This window comes from Ascaphus truei, chromosome 10 (assembly GCF_040206685.1).
Source record: "Ascaphus truei isolate aAscTru1 chromosome 10, aAscTru1.hap1, whole genome shotgun sequence".
Classification (NCBI taxonomy): Eukaryota; Metazoa; Chordata; class Amphibia; order Anura; family Ascaphidae; genus Ascaphus; species Ascaphus truei.
In genome coordinates, this window is record NC_134492.1 from 23,093,763 (window position 1) to 23,116,125 (window position 22,363).

General features: G+C 42.9%; 1 protein-coding gene across 1 annotated transcript in view; it reads left to right on the forward strand.

Annotated features, from left to right (window-relative positions):
- The window catches only part of MAST2 (microtubule associated serine/threonine kinase 2), a 231,077-nt gene that overhangs the window by 6,093 nt on the left and 202,621 nt on the right, over positions 1-22,363 (forward strand). The window contains exons 2-3 of the mRNA XM_075616224.1: positions 12,786-12,933; positions 15,787-15,932. Of these exons, the coding sequence (XP_075472339.1) occupies positions 12,786-12,933; positions 15,787-15,932 (294 nt within the window). The remainder of the gene's footprint in view (positions 1-12,785; positions 12,934-15,786; positions 15,933-22,363) is intronic.

The following is a 22,363-nucleotide window of genomic DNA, read 5'->3' on the forward strand; positions in this document are numbered from 1 at the left end:
TTGGTAATCTTTTTAGGGTGTGACAATAAATTTCTAGTGATGTGGTAACTTTGTGATTATTGGTTTGATATAAATTACAAAACTGACGAGTTCTATGTTTTGGTTGTCAGCAGTTGATTAGGCCTACTAAAAGTTCCTGATTTGTGGCGATTTAGTGGTCAGTAGGAGTTGGCCATACTGTGTCGTGGCTTCCCTACTTTTTGTAGAAAGCAGAGATTACTTGACTGCATTGTTTCTGGGTTTTATATTGGGGCTTAAGAATTCGAATAGAACCCTTGTTTCTGAACTGTTATCTTGACTGATCGACAGTTTGCAAATCAACCGAGAAAGCGAATGCACTATGATTGCTTTGGATCGCACAAACTTTCGGCTGAAGTACTGGCCATACTTGCTGCTTTGAATTTTTTTTTGTACATTCTGTTTAAATGATCATCCTCAGTTAATTGTTAAGGCCACCGGTAGGGTTGTACTTTGGCAGAATATTGCTGTAGAATACTGAATGGCGACTTTAATGAGAAAATATTGATTTTTTAAAACTGTGTTTTATTGATTTTAAAAGACTTGTAAAGGATGTAGAAATAAAGGGAAGGGTGGGTGGAGGTTACAGGTACAATAATAAAACTGTGGGGTAGGGGGACTGGGTACAATTCCAGGCGGTCAGTATCATGTTGGCCATTACACTTAGTCACACATATATGACAGTATAGTATAACAATTAATCAGAGTTACTTTCTTTTTTTTTTTGTGGTGAAAATTGTCTCTAAAGGGTCAGGAGAGTCGGGGCTTGTCTTGAATGCCCTATTTTACTTAGCCATGGCTCATGAATGTCACAAAATTTATTCGAGTTTGAGGTGAGCCGTTATTTACTCGTTATAAAGCCCTTGCCAGATTTTATTAACCTGGTGATATCTGGTACTGGCCCCTTCCAGCAAGCTGTAATCGTGCACCTGGTGGCTGCCAGAATATGGGAGATCAATTTACCTTTCTCTTATGAAGCATTTTGCATCTGTTTGCTAAGTAATACCGGACATGGGCTGTCCTCAATCGTCCAACTTCTTACTACTTAAAGATTGAATGGCAGGAAGTTATGAGAGCAATCTTCCTTGGTCTGCTGAGCTCACTTTGTTGGTGCCAGTAGAAGATACCAATCCAAGTCAACAAGGCCAGCTTTCAGTTGTTTATCCACATTATTCTCTTTCTGAATGTTCATCTGTTTCTTGGACCTTGCTTTAACGATCACATGTGGTAATTAAGCAGACTGAACTTAACTGTCAGGTGACATTTTAGGCCCATTTAAACCCAGGTAGAACAGCCTTAAGCTGCTTGCAGCCCATCTCCAAGTAGCACATTGTAAGTAGCAGGACAACTGAAGTTTAAAAGGAAGTTCAAAAGAAGTGAAGTGAATAAAACCTACTGGCCCTGATTCCTGCCTTTGAACTACGCTGGAAAGGAGGATATTATCTATCCCAGACTGCACATCTCAGCACTTTACTATTGCTGTGAGCCGCATTTACTATTTTTATATTTGCTGTGACCTCACTTCTTCTCAAATTATGCACTTCTTTCTACCAGCCTCTGTATGTCTCAAATTCTATTCATATATCTCCATCTCTCCTTTCTTCACCACTTCTCTGTTCACATTTTAAGGAGATAGAGAAGTTGCGCCAAAAGAGATATCCTACTGCACAATACGTGACTGTAGTCCTTCACACAATGCAGTTCTGCTGCCCGAGTCTCTCAGAGGTGATTCGCCAACCTCTGTGTACTTGTATAGAAGGGAAAAGGGGAGAAATCCTCAGGCGCGTTGTTCTGCGTGTGGCTCCAGGACATATATGGACGTAGAAAATAAAGGAGAGAGGGGGACCAAAATGAGGATTAATTCAACACACATATATACCTTGATTTTTCATTTAAGGGGAATAAAGTAAGGGAGGAGACAGACTCACATTAGGTGTCTGGTCTTGGTCAGATGACTACTCCTCTGGGTGGAGGGTGGGTTGGGGGTGAGGGGAAACCCCCTGATGACACCTCAGAGAATAAGGAAAAGGGAAAAAAATAGTATAATAACGTTTAATACCATACAAAAAATAGAGATTAAAAACTCATAAGCGGCCAAATTTTTTTGGCATAGGGAGGAGATGGATCCAGACTCCACAGAGCGTCCCTCTCAGAGATGGGTTGTCATGTGTAGACTGTTTTCCAGTTGGTAGTATCTTCTATATAGTGCGTAGAGATCAGCAAACGGCAGGGAGGGTTTCCAAACGCCTGTGCACGGGCTGGGTCCTCCTCCGTTTGCTTTCTTCTCTGTACACTCTTTACACAGCCCCTGTTCGTTCGCGCATGCGCTCCCGGCGAGATGCTGGCCAAAGCTGGCAATCCAACTTCCTCACTACGGTGGCCTGTGATGACCAAAAACCGTCAGATGCGTTTCGCTTTAGATTCCTCAGTGACGTAGGCATATCCGGGGTAGCAGCAGTCCTTTATACCTTCAACAATTGACATTTAACGATGAATTCGCTGGTCATATTACTCGACCTCTCTGCAGCATTTGACACCGTGGACCACCCTCTTCTCCTTCTGTCACGTTGTGCTCACCACAAACTAGACGGGACCGCGAGGCCGAGGTACGGATTAGGAACAACAACCCACAGCCGCGAGGGCACGCCTTGATTGCAGATTGGTTAGGGTAGCCAGGTCGGGGTTGGAGAGGTACGGATCGTTGCGGGTACTTGGCCAAGGTCGGGGTTGGAGAGGTCCGGATCGTAGTGGGTAAGCCGAGGTCGGGGAGCCAGAAGTGTGGAGTCAAAGAGTAAAGCTGGGTCGGTACACGGGAGATCACGGAAAGCAGGGCAAAGCAGCACAAGATGGGGAGATAGGCACAAGAGAGATGAACACAGGAACACAGACTATGCTCAGCCGCTGAGTGAATGGAGAAAAGGGAATAAATAGGAGGGGCACACCAATGGGAAGTTGGGAGCTAGGGGGGGGGGAACCAGGAGGAGTCTGTGGCATGACAGGTTTCAGGTGTCAGAAGCACCTATGATTTTGCTGCAGTGAGCGTGTGTCAGTGAGGAGAGGCGTGCGCGCAGCTGTGCAGCGCGCTCGCGCAAGGACACGTGTTGGCACGGGTGCGTGCATCCGTGCAGGGAGCGGTGTCCGCCCGACTGCGCCAACCGCTACGTAGTGCAGGAGGCGTGGGGGCTCCGGATTCCCCAGGTGTGAGTGTACCTAGTGCCGGTGGCGGCATGGAATGCTGGAACCTACGGGGAGCACACAGAGGGCAGCATGACTCCCCAGCCCTCACAGGACCCCCCCCTTCAGGAGCGACCTCCGGGCGACTCCAGGACGGCTTATCTGGGTATCTTTGATGGAAGAGACGGAGTCTGGGGCCATGAAGACGATGATGCGGAACCCAAAACCTTTGCTCCGGTCCGAATCCTTTCCAGTGTACCAGGTACTGAATGGATCCTCTGGAGTACCTCAAATCCAGAATGGATTGTACCTCATATTCTAGTTGGCCCTGTACAAGGCAAGGAGGAGGGGAAGCTTCAGGAGCTGAGGAAAAGTTATTCCTGGTGACTGGTTTTAAGAGAGAGACATGGAATACGGAGGGAATCTTCATCGAAGATGGAAGCCGTGCCGATACGCAACCAGATTGATTTTCTCTGTGACTACAAATGGTCCAATGAACCTAGGTGCCAGTTTTAGGGAAGGAACCTTGAGTCGAATGTTTCTGGATGACAACCAGACCTCGTCTCCTGGTTTAAATTCCTGAACCTCACTTTGGTTATGGTCTGCTTGGGCATTTTGACTGGTAGTTGCCGATTTTTTGAGGTTCGCTTGAATCCTCTTCCATAGTTTCTGAAGATTCCAGACTCTGTCGTCTGCCGCTGGAATCTCGGAGGCGGGGTTGTAGAAGGGGATGGAAACCGTAGTTAATGAAAAAGGGCGACTCCGCGGTGGATCCGTTGCGTAGCTTAAGAGCAAGTTCGGTCAAGTCGTCCTGATTATCAGACACAAAACCACCGGATGTATTGTTCCAGAGACTGGTTCATTCTCTCGGTCTGGCCGTTGGTCTGAGGATGGTACCCGGATAAAAAAATGTAGCGCTATCCCCAGTCGCTGGCAGGAGCGCCAGCATTTTTGGATATAAATTGGGAACCTCTGTCGGAGACTATGACCAGCGGTACCCCGTGAAGTTGAAAGATTTCTTTGGTGAAGATGCCCGCCAATTTGGGAGCGTTGGGAAGACCTCTCAACGGAACAAAGTGGGACTTTCGAAAAAGATCTACTACCAGAATGGTAGACACTGGCAGTTCAACTATAAAATCCATGGCTAAGTGCGTCCATGGGCGGTTCAGAATAGGAAGTGGGCGATTGAGTCCTGGTAGTTTATCCCAGGGAGTCTTACACACATGTTGGGCATGCATCGACAAAGTCCTTGATGTCCTTTCGCATCTTGGGCCACCAGAAGGTCCGTTCTACTAGATCGATAGTCCTACTAGTACCCGGATGTCCAGCAGTCTTGGAAGAGTGGCCCCATTCCAGTACCTTCTTACGTTGTGACACGGTGAAGTCAGCTACTAATAGTTATGCCTGGGAGACATACTTCTGAGTCCTTCATCCAGCACTCAGATGGTTAACCCAGGAGGAATGGTTGGGAAATAAGGAGGAAGCAGACACGCCTGACAACCAGCACGATGAGATATAAGGAAACCACTGCTTGTAAGCAAGTGGCTGCCTCATACTACAGAGCTATCCTAGACAAGCTGCTATGCAGATGGATAACCAAACCTCTTTCTAAATATTGTTTCCTAACTGTTGTAATATATGTTAAAAGTTTGGGAACTGGAGAGAGACAGCCAGCCAGCCTGATAGGACTTGGATTGTGAGTAAGTTCTCCCAATGTGGAGTAGATGTTATTTTGCTGCTATATTTTGTGTTGCCTTAAAGGGACAGTGTGCCCAAATGTTTAGTTCTACTGTGGAGAAATAAAACCACATAACATTTGCTTTAACCTGAAACTACCCGTGTGGACTATTGTCTGACCTCGCCTACAGGCCGTCCTGCCACACCCCTATAAGCCTATTCCTGCCGCATTACACAGCTTTTGATCTAAGTATATGAACTATAATAGTTCACACTGTCCCCGATATCAGTATGGTGAGTGAGCCACATTTTAAAAATATTTTAACTTCCATTCGTGTAAATAGAAATTAGTGGAGAATTCAGTGGTCTAATAAATCATGATTGGGTTGCCATTTTGTATTTAATTTTTAAAAACTACTGGTTGTAAAACTCAAATGTAAATGCTGTATTTTATCTATTTATTATGCAAACTAGTGTTTTATACAAAGTATTTATTTATTTTTTTAAATTGCAATGCTACTTTGCGACACAATTGTAAGAGTGAGAACTAGCAGTGCAAGAAGCCAACGAGTACGAGCATTTCACCCTGTCACTTCCTTCTCTCAGCTAGTCAAATTACCACGTTTTCGGAAAAAGTATGTGCATTGCAGCATCCTAGAAGAATATAACGGAGGATGTGAGGCTGATACTATTGTTATCGCTAATAGCATGTTGGGTACCATTAGAGTCAATGTGTTGGACTGCGCAAGTTTTAACATTAATGAAACTTAATATCTATGTCAGAATTTACACTTGGAAAGATCGAACAGAGCCAGAGTTGACAAGTTTATTGCTTATTTAGTGAGAGAACGGCAGGGATACCCAATTAAGTTACATTGTCACTCTATGATGCACTTCTCCCATATCTTCATATCTTCTCTATGCATCAACAGCCATTAAAAGCATTGGGGAGGATGTTTATATATTGATCTATATGTCTAATGTATGGGTTTATATATATTTTTTTTTTCTGTACAAAAATAAAAAATCATTTATAATGTACAAACATTCTGCAGTACATGTAGGGTGTGAAGAAAATAATACAATTGCAACATTACCAAACACTGGTGAAATAGTTAGAGGGCCCTCCTCCAAAGAGCTTACAATCCTGCCTAATATCACTATTGATATAACCATTTACACAGCCTTACCCCAATGACGTTGTGGCTTCCTATTGGACTGCGGGACACTTGAGATTTAGCGGCCGTTTTTTTTCTAAAGTAGCTTTATCTGGCAATTTCTCAGTAAAAATATTTTTATGGATTACAACACAGTATGCTGCTCTCTGTTTGTTTCTGCATAGGTAGGGAATGTTAACACACATTTCTGATGCAAACCATGTTGTGGAGTTTTAGTTCTGGTGAACATGTGTAAATAATAGGATCCTTGTTTTTGTCCCTTTTCCTTGCTTACCCCTTTTCATTGCCTGGAGAAATTTGTTTTGTACAGATCACTGTTTTATTCATTCAGGGGCAGTCCCACATGGAACCAAATTGAGCTAGTGACAGTAATTAATATGTTTCGATAGGATAAAACTAGCCAAGTGAAAAAAAAATCACAAACATACTTTTTTTTTTAAATACTAAAAAATAAAATAGTTGGACTCCAAGGATTTTGTAGAGGAAAGGCTTAGTGTGTTACTCATAAAGGTTATGGGGTATTTCACCTTTTAGATGCATTCTAAAAAGGATCCAGAAATATTACTGATGTCTTCCATGTGAAAGTACAATCCCTGGAGAGACATTGTGATAGTGGAAATAAAACCATTCTGACACACATTGAGCACTGGTATTTTGTAATTTCTCTATAGATACAATATTGTAATGTAAATGGTTTGTAAAATGATTACTTTCTATGGGTGAGAGAGCATATAAAAATCTGCCTATCATAAGAAATAAATTGAGCTCTGCAGACGTCATAAAAGCTAACACACAAGAATGTGTTTGTCTAAGATTTCTTCTGTGTTGTGGCTTCATCACATTTTACCAAAAATAATGTATGTGTAAGATTTCACTTCTGGAAATGTTGGTTAATAATGGAAAATGCGGTACACATAGGTCAAGCACACTATCCATCAAGAACTGGAACCCATTTCATAATATATATATATATTAGCAATAACGCATAGTTCACTGACTGACCCCAGGGTTGGTAGCTCCGGTTTTTGTTACATGGGGCGTGACGTTTCCAATTTACTTCTTGCAGGCTGCTGTGTAATCTGTGGTACTTACTATAAGATGCTTTGGTGATTTCTGTGCCCTAGCTATATACATTCTTAAATGTACTATTCAATAGATTAGCATACAATTAATCAGTAATTCGCCACATTGTAACCAACAAACAGAATAAAACACTGAGTGAAGTCTTCATCAACACAATTGACCCATAATGGGAGTGTGTTCTGTGCATGCTATTAGATTGTTGCCATCTACATGAAAACATATGTGGTGCATTTTAATAGCGTAAAAATACAAATTGATAACTAGCATGTTTCTTAAATTGAAGCAATGGGGTATTTGTGTATATCCTTAGATTGAAATGTTAGATATTTTATTTACAAGATGATGGTCTTTTAATCCTATTCGCAATACCTCTGAAGCTGTGTGTTATTCTTTGTTCAGTGTAACAAAGCTTTGTTGCTCTTTTTGTTCAACAAGGCTGTTTTGTGGGACTAGTCCAGTGGTGCGCAAACTGGGGGGTGCGCCCACCGGGGGGGGGGGGGGGCGTGAGAATTGCTAGGAGGGGCCTAGCGGTTACAGAGGCCCCGTACTCTTCCCCACAGCATTTAAATGAAATGCCGGGGGAGGCGTGAGGGCTCTGTAACTCACTTACCTGCTGCCAGCCAGGTCTTGGGCGACACATCTCCATGGCAATGCGCGTCAAATGACGCGGTGAGGTGACGTCATATGACCCACAACGTAATTTGACGCTGAGCCATTGGGAGAGGGGGGTGTGCGAACGTTGCGGCTCCCGGGAACGGGGCCGCAGCTCAAGAAGTTTGCGCATCCCTGGACTAATCCATAGAGCACGGAAGATTTTCTGGAATGAGAATTGTAGTGCAAAACTTAACCAACTTCCAACCTCGCGTTCATCTCTCCTGGAGTTGTCAGGGCCGCTGACAGACTTCACGGGGCCCAGGATTAGAGATTCAACCACCTCCTCCCCCCTCCCATGTCTGCTGTCTTGCTAGCCCCCCCATTTCACATCTCGCAAGCCCTCTCTATTCCCCCTCCTGACTCACTCTTAATCTCCTCTCTTTCCTCCCTCCCCCCCACCACACTCTCACTCAATTCTGCTCCATCAATCTCCCCACCACCCTGGCCCCACACACACACACACACACACACACACACACACACACACACACACACACACACACACACACACACACACTTCCTCCACAAGACCCCCCCCCCCCAAATATATACAAACCCTCCAATACATATAAAACAAGCCGCCCTTCCCCGCACCCCTAGATGCATACGAAACATCCTCCCCCCCAAAATATATACAAAACACGCATAACTTAGGGAGGGGATGGTCTCGGGCCTCTTGTGCCCTGGGTCCCCCCAGCTTCTGCGGGCCTCCCTCACTCTCCTGTGCTCTGGAAGCTGGGCCCAGCTTTTGGTGGCAAAAAGTGGCCTTGCGTGGGAGAGTGCGGCAGGCCCACAGCAACTGGGGAGAGCCAGGGCCACCAGACAACTGACAGCCAGACAAAGAAGTTAGACCCGACCTCTGGCCTGCCCCAAATTCCAGCCAGCCACCAGGCCCGGGACACTTGTTGTGACTCTTCTCCCCCCCGCCCTCCCCTCTGTTGGCAGCCCTTCATGAGATCCCCCTGGTAACCTAATATAACGTAACTACATTTCATTTAAATAAACACTGTGCATCCATTAATATTCTGTATATTTACGTGGCAGTTCTGAAACCTCAAATTTCACATTCAAAGTAAATCTCCCTACTGTATGTGTAAAGCAAAATATTTTTCTTTTTTAATATTTGTTGTTACCAAGTTTGTATATTTTCCTATAGAAAATCAGATTTACCCTTGTGTTGAGTGTATAGTCTCTTCTTTTAAAAAAAAAAAAGTTTTTAGTTAGAAACAGCGGAAATCATTTCCCTAGTCGTGCTGTTGGTCTGTGTTACAGGAAGCTATTAAGACTTAGTTGGTATTTCATACAGGTTCTTACGTTACTTTGCAAAGGTCATTTTTCCAAATCCTTACTTATATTTGCTGTGGAATTATTGTGATGAATACTTTGTATAACGCTATGGAATACATATTTTTATGATTTGTAGAAGTTATGCTTTGTAGCTTTCCTCTGAAATGTAAAACATGGCCTCATACAATAATGATTAAGTACATTCTTAACTTTGGCTGTTTTGTAAATAAGATTGTTTTTATTAGCAGAATAATTGTGCTGAATGTGTAATGAATAGCATTCATGTACTGTTTGTACCAGCTATAACATTGGTGAGTTACCAACATGCAGACAACATCTAAAAGAACGATTTGGGAAGGATCAAAAACGCATGTAAAATCACTGAAGTATTCTCGTTAGTCCGATTTAAAAGGTAGGAGTGGTAATTACACTTTAAGCTGTGACACTTATTTTATTTCTCTGTACCTCAGGCACCATACAGCATGGATTCATTGTAAAGTTTTATGTGTAAGGACATGTACACTTTATTTTACAATTGTATCTCAGACAATACGATTTTCAACAACCAGAAAATGCAACCCCCAGTTCAAAGTCTAACTGCTAATACCCGACGTGCTCTCATTTCATATTGGGAGGGAGTTGTGACTCGTCTGTAGCACCAGTCCTTCAAACACAAAATACATTTTTTTGATTATTTCACAAAGCATACACTAAGCACCGACCACAATCCTGTTACTTTAAGGAAATGGAAAAGCCAAAATCTTCTTTTCTGTCTTGTAAGAAAAATAAGTTCAGAAATCTCCAGACTGCTTACATAAGAAAATTCAATTGACTGAAGGACATTTCAGTCAAATTGTTTTTAAAGATTAGACAGAACACGAATACATGTTTGTTTGTGTAGGATCAGCAGTCTGCACTGATTGCCATTTTTTTTCGGTTGAAATATTACGTGTCTGATAAGTTAAAATGGAGCTTTCTCCAGAGCCTGGTCTGATGATACCATGGTAACGTAAAGCTAGGGATGAACATGCTACTCCTGATAAAAAAAACAAACATTAAAGAAAAAAACTGGACATGCTCAAGGGTCTAGATCAGGGGTGGGCAACCTATTTTTCAATGTAGCCACAGGTGTGGCGAATTAGAAGTGAAAATAGCCACACAATGTAAAAATTGAGGTATTGTGTTGCGCATGCGAAAATTTTAAACACACACTGTTTGAACAAGTTTATAAATTCTCAGGGCCGTTCTATAGTGTGTGCGCCCGTGCGTGCCTGTGCGAACGTGCGTGCACGTGACACATGCTTTTTGTGTGTATGCTGTGAGCGAGTGAGGTACTGTGAGTGTGTGTGTGTGTGTGTGTGTGTGTGTGTGTGTTATAAATACGTTTGAAATAAATAAAGAAATGCTTTAATAAATTATTTATTAACATTGTACAGACAGTACACACACACATTTCAGTGGTGGTAGCGGCGTAAAACCATTATAGAAAGGCTGCTAACCTCAGCCAACTATAACTGACACGCGCGCGCACGGCGCAGCAAGCGCGCCCTCTATAGAACAGCCCTCAGACCGCAACCCCCCTCATCCTCTCACCCCCCTCTTCATCCTCCTCACGCCACCACCACTACCCTCCTCATCATCATCTCCTCACCCCCTCATCATCACCATCTCATTAACCCCCCCATATCACCATCTCATTTAACCCCCCCTCATTACCATCTCATTTAACCCCCCCATATCATCTCCCCCAGCACCCTTGATCTCCCCCATCATCGAGCACCCCCCCCCCACCCCAGTGGTGGGATTCAAAATTTTTAGTAACAGATTATCTCTCACCGGGGGGGGGGGGGGAGGAAGACAGGGGGGGTGAGAGACAGATGGGGTGGGTGAGAGACAGATGGGTTAGATGTTTTGTGTTTATGTATTATATTTATGTTTTTTTTTAATGTTTTTTTATTCAGTTGAACAGGACTGCATGTGGGGGGGGGGAGGGGAAGAGACCAGAGGCCCCCTCACATCACTCCCAGCCCCCTCACATCACTCCCAGCCCCCCTCACATCTCTCCCAGCCCCCCCCCCTCACATCTCTCCCAGCCCCCCCCTCACATCACATCTCTCCCAGCCCCCCCCTCACATCTCTCCCAGCCACCCTCACACATCTCTCCCAGCCCCCCTCACCTCTCTCCCAGCCCCCCTCACATCTCTCCCAGACCCCTCACATCTCTCCCAGACCCCTCACATCTCTCCCAGTCCCCTCACATCTCTCCCAGTCCTCCCATCCATGCCTACCTTGTCTTGTAGAAGAATCTCTTGAGTCAGAGCAGGAGCAGCACGGGGAGAGGAGCGCTCTATAGTAGCAGCAGACAGGAAGTTCCGGGTCAGGTTGCTAGATGGCGCACCTCCCCTGCAGTCCTGCTTTCATACCAGGCTTTCAGCCTGGTGCCGCATACCATCTCCCCCTGCTGCCTGTTAGCAAATGTTAGAACCCCCCCCCCCGCCCCCCAGGGAGTCCCGGCGGCCCTGTTCGCCACAGTTTCCCTGCCAATTCGCTACAAGTGGCGAATGGCGACAGGGTTGCCCACCCTGGGTCTAGATTCAAACACTGAGCAACTCATAAGCATATGGGGGCAGGGATTGCTTCTTTTATATCAGCTCGAATTGGTTCATTTAAACCATCCATTATTGATTTAACCTACTTCATGTTAATGGCGTCTTGAGTATAATTAAATGCACCATGAACACAAATCTGCTTATAATGCAGGAACACCACACATTTTGTTTCGCTCCTGATTTAAAGACGTTTGCTGGGATTGATTGGCAGGGTTTTTTATTTCTTTATTTTCTTTGTAAGGCACCAGCTGCAAACCTGGAACTAAGGGAAGAATCGGTATCCACCACAGAACTGTATGAGATGATGGAATTGATTAACATGTCTCATTTACTTTGCATAAGTGAGATCGATGTTGTGCCCTGGTGCACAGCTCCTCAGATAGAAATCATTTTTGCTCACCTTAGGGCGAACATTTGCTTTCAAAGCGTGTGTACTGAGCAATGAACCCGTGACAAACAAAGCGCCCTCTGCTTTCATCCAATTATTACATTATATAGGGATGAGCAGCACAATCTTTAACATCGATTTACATAGCATTATTTTTTTTTCTGTAACCTTTATCTTGCTATAAATCAAGCAGAGTACAACTGTGCATAAACCATTTGAAGTGCAAATGACATGTAACCTACAATGAAATCTTATGAAAAAGGAATTTTCATCTATAATTGCCATCACCCAAAACCATCCACAAGAGACAGACTTACTGTTCCCAAACACACTCACGTGACCTGATTGTCAATGTATAATCTTAAATGTGTAACCTTAACTATCCCTTGCTACATATGGAAGTTATGTTTTTGTTGTAAAAAAATAGCTTTTTCTTTGATTTGCATTCTAATGTTTTGGGAACATCAAGGCTAGTTTATGATTTTCCTTTCCATTCATCGTTTCTTTAATTTGCCTATTGATTTATGTTCAGGGTTGCTCGTGTTGCTGGTGAAATTAATGTATAGAAGTGTTAATCCCAAAAATATCATAAACGGACTCTGCACATTGTATTTTGGTGCTTATGTAAGGTTTGGTAATTTAATTACCCAACCCAGTATCCGTATTCACCAAAACTAATGTTATTGACCGTAACAGTTTTTTGTAATCTTATTGCAGGATGCTGTACCTCCACCAGCGTCACTGCTCTTCAGAAAGCTCAGCAATCCTGATCTGTTCTCCTCTACTGGGAAGGTGAAATTGCATCGTCAGCTTAGTCAAGATGACTGCAGGCTTCGGAGGGGAAGTTTAACTAGTTCACTAGCAGGTGAGTTGTTCAAATCTGTGTGTGTAATAATTATTAATGTTTGTATAATTATTAATACAGTATGTGTGTACTGTGTGTGTATAATATATATTTTAAATTTATTTATTTATTTTTTTAAAGCTGGCAAAACAAAGAATAGTACCTAAGATACAAGTAATACAGTAGTAGATATAAGGGGGCGTTCTCAAAAAATAACTTTGCGAACACCACAGGAATTAAAGCATTCTTTAAAACATTCATTTTTATTTCTAACTCCTCCTTAGAAATAATTGAGAAATAAAACTGCCTTTCTTTAACGCCATAAATAATTGGCAACACCTGTGTGTATATCCAATCTATCTGGGGCTTTGGCATAAAATAGAGCATTACAATATTTATTAATCTCGTCTCTTCCAGCAGTCTCAGAAAGTAACTGACATTGATTATCAAACGTCCTGTGCCATGCAGGCTGTCGGTGAAAAATGTTTTCCCTTCTTTAGTGACTGCATCAACTTTATGAAACCTGTTTACCAAGAATAAAAATGGTTATTCACGTTTTGAGTAGTTTTGCAGTGTACCACTTCAATCCTGGCAGTTTAACAATGTGGGGAAAAATGAGCATATGATAAAAATGAGGCATCTCATTCTGATTCTGCTCCGCGTAAGCCAGTAACAAGGCATGATACATTAGGCCGCGTTAATAGTGGCCACGAGCGCTATGGAGCGCGTGACGTCATGCACGCCTGTCGCTCGCGTGAAACTAATTATGAGGCGATGCAGAGGCGTGGCCGTCACGAGCGGTTCGCCCTCATTGGCTGAACAGCGGTCGCGCTCTCTATGGGCGGCCTCTATGAGAAGAGGTTTGATCCCGCCGCACGTGCACACGCCGTCGCTGCCACTATAAACGCGGACTTAATGTAAAGTGACAGTGACTTTAAAAGTTGCGGTCGAAGTTCCGACCACATGCACAGAAAAGCTTTCAAATTAATAAAAGGTGTGGGAAGGTCCGATTTTTATGTGGAAACTATCCAAATTAAGATTTACAGTAGAAAAGAAGCATCCATGAGGGAATGATTGGTACTTGCATATTGACTTTTCATCCCAAGGATAGTATAGATGACACTGGGTCATCACTTGAGATTAGGGGGTATAGTGTTCTTTACAGTCATGGCAGTGACCGTGTGGAATCTATTTCCCATTGAAACCATAATGGCCGCTATCTTTAAGATACAATTGTTTGCTGCATAAGTTAAATATCCTGTGAGCGGATGTTGAGGCGCACGGTGACTCCCAAATTCATAAAATAGAGGGAATAAACCACAACATAGCACAGCTCTGTGATATATAGTAGGTCACAGTGAATGAATAATACTATTCAAGCTTCTAATGAAAACACTGTAAGATTGTTCCAAATCATTTCAGAAAGATGGTGCAGAACAACACAGTACAGGCATACCCCGCTTTAAGTACACTCACTTTAAGTACACTCGCGAGTAAGTACATATCGCCCAATAGGCAAACGGCAGCTCACGCATGCACCTGTCATCACGTCCTGAAAAGCAATACCGGCTCCCTACCTGTACCGAAGCTGTACGCAAGCAGGGAGGCTATAGAGCCTGTTACAAATGCTTTATTTACATCAGTTATGCACGTATATAACGATTGCAGTACAGTACATGCATTGATAAGTGGGAAAAGGTAGTGCTTCACTTTAAGTACATTTTCGCTTTACATACATGCTCCGGTCCCATTGCGTACGTTAATGCGGGGTATGCCTGTATTGTAAATCTGTTTACTAGAGCGACACAGGTGGTATACTGGGGTGTGCTGTATACAAACAACCCAAATGGCATATTTTCATAAGACCTCTGGTGAGTGCAAGCTACCACCTGTGTGTGTCTAGTAAACATATATTTACACTACTGTGGTGTTCTGTGCGTTTTTTCTGAAGCTATTAGGAACAATCTTCCAGTGTTTTCATTAGAAACACAGATTGTTAATTCTATTGTGCACTATATACAGCTGACCCCGTTATAATGCGGTCCTTGGGGTCTACAGAATGAGACCGCGTTATAACCGGGATCGCGTTATAAAATGTTGCCGTGCGAGGACTTACCGGCATCTGCAGCGCTCTCCTCTCTGCAGCTCTCCCTGCTTCATCATGTTGCGTCCACGTGCACGGCACTTATGTAGACTTTTGAGCGCAGAGGAGGGCCACATGACACACACACACACACACACACACACACACACACACACACACACACACACACACACACACACACACAACCCATTTGGGATATTTTTTATTTTTTTTAACCATTCAATGCTTGATTGCTAACGAACACATACAGACACCCCTAAGCATTGAATGTTTAAAAAAAAATGGAGATGTTGTAGCGGATCGCGTTATAATGGGGTTCAGCTGTACTCGCCTAGTGTGAATTGTATGTCACATTCTCTCTGACCTGACAGAGCTGTACTATGTTGTGGTTTATTCCCTCTATTTTATGAACTTGGAAGTCACTTTGGGCCTCAACATCCACTCAAAGAATTGTTCCCCACAAACGGAAGAAATCCCTGATTTGAGAGCTGCAGACCAACCAGAGAATTTATCAGTATTATTTATTACTACATCACCAATGTCACTTAAAGTTGCTTATTTTTTTGTTTATTGTAGTGCCACTTTAGAGTGCATTACATTTTCTTTCACATAAGTTAAACATTGGAATGTTCTCAGTAGAGGGAGACATCTGACTGGCATTACTAGAGTGAGGAATGATTTTTATTTTTTTCCCCCTTATGGTTTTTTGTTGTGTAGTGTGTTGTTTTTTTTTTTTTTTTTAATAACCCAGTCTACTATTTTTCTTCAAGGAAAACAGCTGCTTCCTTTATCAAACAGTGTGCACTGTGGAGTGGGGCAGCTATCAACATGGCAGCTGTCTTTAGAGACTTCCAACTTGGTCCGAATGAGAAACCAATCACTTGGACAGTCCGCCCCATCCCTCACCGCTGGGTTGGTAAGTTTCACCATATCCATTTTAAGACCAAGAGAATTGCATGTGCATGTGTGCTCTTATAATATTGTGCAGTCTTTGATCTTTAAAGATTCTTTGTGTCGAAATGCCTATTTCAAAATAGGGGGAAGACTGACTTACATGATTAGTGTAGATCAGCGGTGCGCAAACTGGGGGATTATTTTGGGGGGGCGGGGGCTGCGTGCAGGGAAACCTGTGGGCGGGCAGAGCTGTGCACGGGTGGCCAAGAAGCTCGTGCTGAGGCTGCTTCTCTGCTCTGCCTTGCTGAGGGGGCGGGGCTTCTCTCTGCACACAGACACGCCCTCCTTCTCTTGCTGTCTGTTTCCCACCCCAGTTTTCAGCAGCATGGGGGATCGGAGCATGCCCCCACCCCTCCCCCAGGTGAAAGTGTGTGACTTCTGATTATGATTGTGTGTGTTTTGTCTGTGTTGGTTGTGATTGTGTGTGTTGTGATTGAATGCAGTGGAACGCAAACGGGGGGCGCAAGATTATTTAGGGGGACGCAGGCAGCATGCGGTGAAACCTGATTGCGCGGGCCGGCAGTCACTGTGCGTGGGAGGGCGAAAAAGCTGTGCGTGGGCGGCCAAGAAGATGTGTGCGGGCGGGCAGCCGAAGATGTGCGTGGGCGGCCGAACAAGATAGTGCAGGTGGTGGCCACGTGATGGTATGTGTGAGCACGCGCGGATGCTTCGGAGGTATGGGGGAGGAGCACGCCCGAGCGCTGTGATTTCAAACGCCCCTCCTTCTGGTGTCTGCCCTGCAATAGCGCTGTGGTCCTGCTCTCCTCTGCTGGCAACCTGCTTCGCTGCGATCCTCTGCAAGTGAAATGGTAGGCTGCCACTATATCAATCATACTATGAATGTACAGAAATAATGTAAAATAAAAACAGTGAAAACACAACATTGAAAACAGGAAAAATAAATAAATAATACTGTAGTTAGGAGTTTGGATGACACTGGGGATAGCAAGCCAAAGAGCAGGGAGGGGATGAAAAAAAAAGAGAGGGAGAGATGCATGCCCCCCATTAGTATTGACTTTGTGCATGTACGTTCTCCCAAGCTTGGCATTTGGGGAGACAGACAAAATTGACTTTGAAGCGTGCTCAGCCGCAGTCAATGCACACACACACACACACCACACACACACACAGCCCCGCTCCACCTTCTCCCCCCTCCACCCCCCCCACCCCCTCTCGTGCTTGCCAAATTATGCAGGACACCGTTTAATAAAGGTTTTTTTTTTTTCCCTTTGATTTTGATTACATCAGGCAGGGGGGGCAGAGAAATGTTATGGATGAAAAGGGGGCTTGGCATAAAAAGTTTGCTCACCCCTGGCGTAGATTACAGCAGAATAGGCTGCTTTCATTCTCATTTAGGGCACTTCAGCGATCATTCTCTTTGTTGAACTGCCTCACTTCAAAGTGGTTCCAAGTATTTTGTAACAAATTCTTACCAGGTCGCTTGGCTCTACCAATACATTTTTCCTCATTTCGTCTACTAACCACTACTGTAAAATGCATTACCGTAAAATTGGCGGCTGTGGTGTTCATTTAAAAACACGTTTTGGGCTTACTCATCCCAGTTATTTTTCTGAGGGCTTTGGCTGGATGTGTGATATTTTCTCCTTAGACTGGTTGAAAACTTCACCATTTAAATCCTCCCTAATATGTTTAGAAATTTATAATGCTGGGTTCCAAGACATTAAGTGACTCTTGACATGATTAAGATCTCATTAGAGGCCAGGAATCCTGGGATCTTGGAACTTACAAGATGTACAGTATCCAGCTGTTCAAGTCACCATGTGGTGATTGTCAAGATGTTATACAAATTACAACAGGAAAGTGATTCCTGCCAGCAGAAGATTCGCCTTCTGAGATATATTCCGGCCAATTGCTGAATTTTAATGTGTTTTCCCATCTTTTCCATTTCCTTTGAATACACAAAGAATATTATAAATTATGACTTTGAAGTCTTCATGTAGCCTCCAGCCCTCATCTGGCAAGAGCTGTCATTATTGTGTGTGTGTGTGTGTGTGTGTGTGTGTGTGCACGCACACACTTAACTGCGTATTGAATTGGGGGCCTTTATATAATCATTTATTTTATTACTAATGATATGACTAAATTATTTATTTATAAAATGTTTTACCAGGAAGTAATACATTGAGTTACATCTCATTTTCAAGTATGTCCTGGGCATAGAGTTAATATGACAAATACATGGTTATAAATACAGGCAGTCCTCGGTTATCCAACGGAATCCGTTCTGGAAGTAGCGTTGGATAGTGAAACCGTTGTAAAGTGAGTCCCATGTTAATCAGTTGCAGTGAGCATGGGATAACGCATTCCGGCGTCGAAAAACAGCCCTTTGGGTTGCGTTGTATATGCCATTCGTTGTAAAATGAAACGTTGGATAACGAGGACTACCTGTATTACACAAGTGAACAGGGTATACATTATATACAAGACACAGCATGCACAGTTAGATAATATATATTATAGGCATATGTAACAGTTACAGACCAGATTCAAATGTGAGACTGCTTTAGTTTTGAAAGAACTTGGACTGGGGGTGTCTGTGAGGGTCTCAGGTAGATTGTTCCAGTTTTGGAGTGCACGGTAAGAGAAGGAGGAGCGGCCAGATACTTTGCTGAAACTTGGGATCATGAACAGTCTTTTGGAGTCAGATCTCAGATGATAATTGTTGTATGTGGTAGGGGTGAGGAGCTTGTTCAGATAGACGGGTAGCTTGCCCAGAAAATATTTGAAGGCAAGACAGGAAAGATGAACTTTGCTCCTAGACTCAAGTGATGACCAATCTAGTTCTTTTAGCATTTCGCAGTGATGTGTTGTAGTTGCATTGGAGAACAAAATGGCATATTGAATTGTAGAGGGTATCAAGTTTGCTAAAGTGGGTTTGGGGTGCCAAGCCGTATACTATGTCCCCATAGTCGATAATTGGCATTAGCATCTGCTGTGTGATACTGTTTCTGACCAGCAGACCTAGGGAGGATTTGTTCCTGTAAAGTACACCTAGTTTGGCGTAGGTTTTGGATGTCAGGGTATTAATGTGCATCCCGAATATTAAATGGGAGTCAAATCATATGCCCAAGTATTTAAAACTAGTAACAGGAGTTAGAGTGGTGTTGGCGTTGGTTCTGATCTGGAGCTCAGTCATTGGAAGCTTTAAAAATGTAGCCTTGGTCCCAAATACCATTGTTACTATCTTGTCAATGTTTAGGAACCGTTTGTTTTGGGAACTTCAATTTTCAAGTCTCAAAAAGTCAGATTGAAGTATGTGTTAAAGGTTGGAGAGACTAGGGCTGTGTGGATGTAAGATTGTCATCTGCATACATGTGTATTGAAGCTCCCTTACAAGTTGTAGGAAGATCATTGATGAACACAGAGAAGAGTAGGGGCCCCAGAACAGAGCCTTGCGGGACACCACAGGTGATATCCAAGGGGTTGGAGTTAGAGCCTGAGATTGCCACATGTTGGAATCTACCTGATGGGTAGCAATTAAACCAGTTTAAAGCATGCTTCCCTATTCCAGAGCACTGGAGTTTGTTAAGCAGGATAGCATGATCAACTGTATCAAAAGCCTTTGCAAAATCTAGGAATATTTCACGATTGAGTTGTCCCAGTTCCATTCCACACTGGATTTTATTGCAAACTTTTAGCAGGGTAGTACCGTGGAGTGTTTGGAATTGGCTAGGGAAATTTGTCTTGGTATAGTAATCGCTTAATTGGGAGTGAACACATATTTTTCCATGACGTTGGATAGTAGTGGGAGAAGAAAGATTGGCCTGTAGTTTGAGACAGTGTTTTTGTTCCCACTTTTGAAGTGGGTCGGGAATTAAGTCGATTCTGTACCAAGGGCAGTTGGTAAGGTATTGTATTGTATGTCTTTATTTCAGCCAGAAACTGTTGTGAGTTAAAGTTTCTAAATGTTCTAGTGAGGAGAACTTTAGGGATTGATTGGGGTGGCTTAATTTTCCTTACACAGTACTCTAGTGCATGGTCACTGAAAATATCAGGAAGGATGCCAGAGGATTGGATTCTGCTGGGATTTGAGCAGAGAATGCAGTCTATCTAGCAAGGAATTGTTGTGAGAATTCAGGTTTGTCCGAGTGGGTTGGGAAATGAGTTGCATTAGGTTAAGTGACTTGAGTTGTACAGCATCTGGATTTTGTGGTTTTTAGGGTCGAGCCAATTGTAGTTGAAATACCCAAGAACTAGCAGCTCACTTTTCCCATTCAGAGAGGAAATGGAGCCAAGAAACTGGGTGATATCAGTCAGGGACTGATAAATGGATAATGGATAAATACATGTATGGATCACAAAAGCAGAAACATTCCCATCTTGCATATGGCCCTTTGGGAGACCTTGTGACTTAAGATCTATTAACCTTGCACTGACAGAGATACCGGAGACTCTCAGCCTCCACCAGTCCAAGTTCTTTAAAAACCAAAGCTGTCTCACATTTTAACCTGTTCTGTAACTGTTACATACGCTCATAATATATATTATCTCTAACTGTTCATGCTATGTCTTGTATATAATGTATACAAGTAATATATATATAATGTATATAATGTATATAATGTTCACTTATGTAACTGTATTTGTAGTATGTATTATTTGTTATCTTAACTCTGTGCCAAGGACATACTTGAAAACGAGAGGTAACTCTCAATGTATTACTTCCTGGTAAAACTATTTATAAATAAGAGATTCAACAGTACATTGTAATTTTAAACTGTGCACTAATAATTTGTTTAAAACTGTGTGTGTGTGTGTGTTTTTATTAAGCCATACAAACTGTCAGGGTCCTTATGTTTCTGACCCTAGGGAGACCTTCCTCATGGATGCAGGACATCACGTTGGTATGGTTTAATAAAGCTTTTTCTGTTTTCAAATATACTTTGCTTGTTTCTTATATTCCCCACAAAGGAATTAAAAGGACTCTTGTATTTTGCTTTTACGTTGACCTTTCATGGAGTGGCCTATTACGAGTGTAGACTCCCTTGCTTTCGCACACACACTATTTTCTTTACTACATGTGGCTGCCTTTTTACAGTGGACCATAAAGACCAGCAGGGGGCAGCACGCAATCAGTATTGCTGCCTAATGTGTTGCCGACCCCCAAGTTAAATTACAGGGAAGACTGTATTCAGTACTACATAAGATCAATGCACATTGTACACTTGTGATTCAGTTGCTCGGCTCTGGGGATACTACAGTCACCAAGTGACTGGCCATCATTGTTGGGTAATGGCTGCCAAGTTCGACAGAGACCACATTGTGTCTGTACGATTATACTTATGTATTTTTTTTTTTTTTTTTTTTTAGAAAAAAACAAAACAAAATGCTGCTGTACGAACCAGTACAGTTGAATAACTGGAGGAAATGGGTATATTTTTAGATACACTTTACTAAAGCAATGGTTTTGATCCCACATAGTATTTATTAGATAATCCTTCCATGAACTCCGTAGTATGTCATGACTGTTCAGAAATGGTATTGACAAAATTAAACAATATGCCACACAAAGTGTTTATTTTTTAAGATCTGTTTATGTCCCAAGAACCATAGTTCAAATTGAATGAACTGAAAGGGCAAAATCACAACCTATCTGAACTCTGACCTCTTGGATGAACTGTACAATTATCCCCAAATTACAATAGCATAGTTAAAGTTAAGCAGATCATTTTGCCTTTTTAAAAGCATCAAAGTGGCTGAAACTCAACCCAAGCCTGTTTTCCAAGGTTGGAGACATGATGTTTAGTTGTAATTGCAGGCTTAAAATGTAGTTTGTGAATGATCTTGGGTTATTATAAATGTTAATTTTGTTATGAACAGGATGAAGGTCCTGCTAGTAAACTTGGGTAAGTACCAGCTCGGGACACACGGGCCTCTCTGACTTCAGGTGTTAAGTAGATCTTTGGATTTCTCTGCATGTATTTAGGGTACATCTGAAAAGCCTAAATATAAAACCACTGTTATGTATTAACCCTCTGCATTCCGGAGAAGGCCTCTGGCATGATAGTGCCAGTCAACTACATGATCCCTTGGTGTAGAGATCCTGTGGTTGCTGCGGACAGGCCTCCAGGACGTGAACAGAAAGGGAGGATAGTCCAGTTCCATTCAGAACGCGGACTTCCCTTAGAGTACGAACATTTAATGCATGATGTAGGCCCATAGGATGCTCACCCTTATGTCCTGCAGAGTATGTCATGGGTCACTGAATGGGTTTAAATGTGGAGCTACTCAAGCGTGTTAATCTAAATGAGAAAAATAAAACCTCGGACAAAAGAACAAGATATTGTTTTTTTTTTTTAAAGAAAAAGCCTCTGGGAGAGATTGCGCTTTGTAATCTAATATAACCATTGAATGGCCAAAGTGTTCACTAGT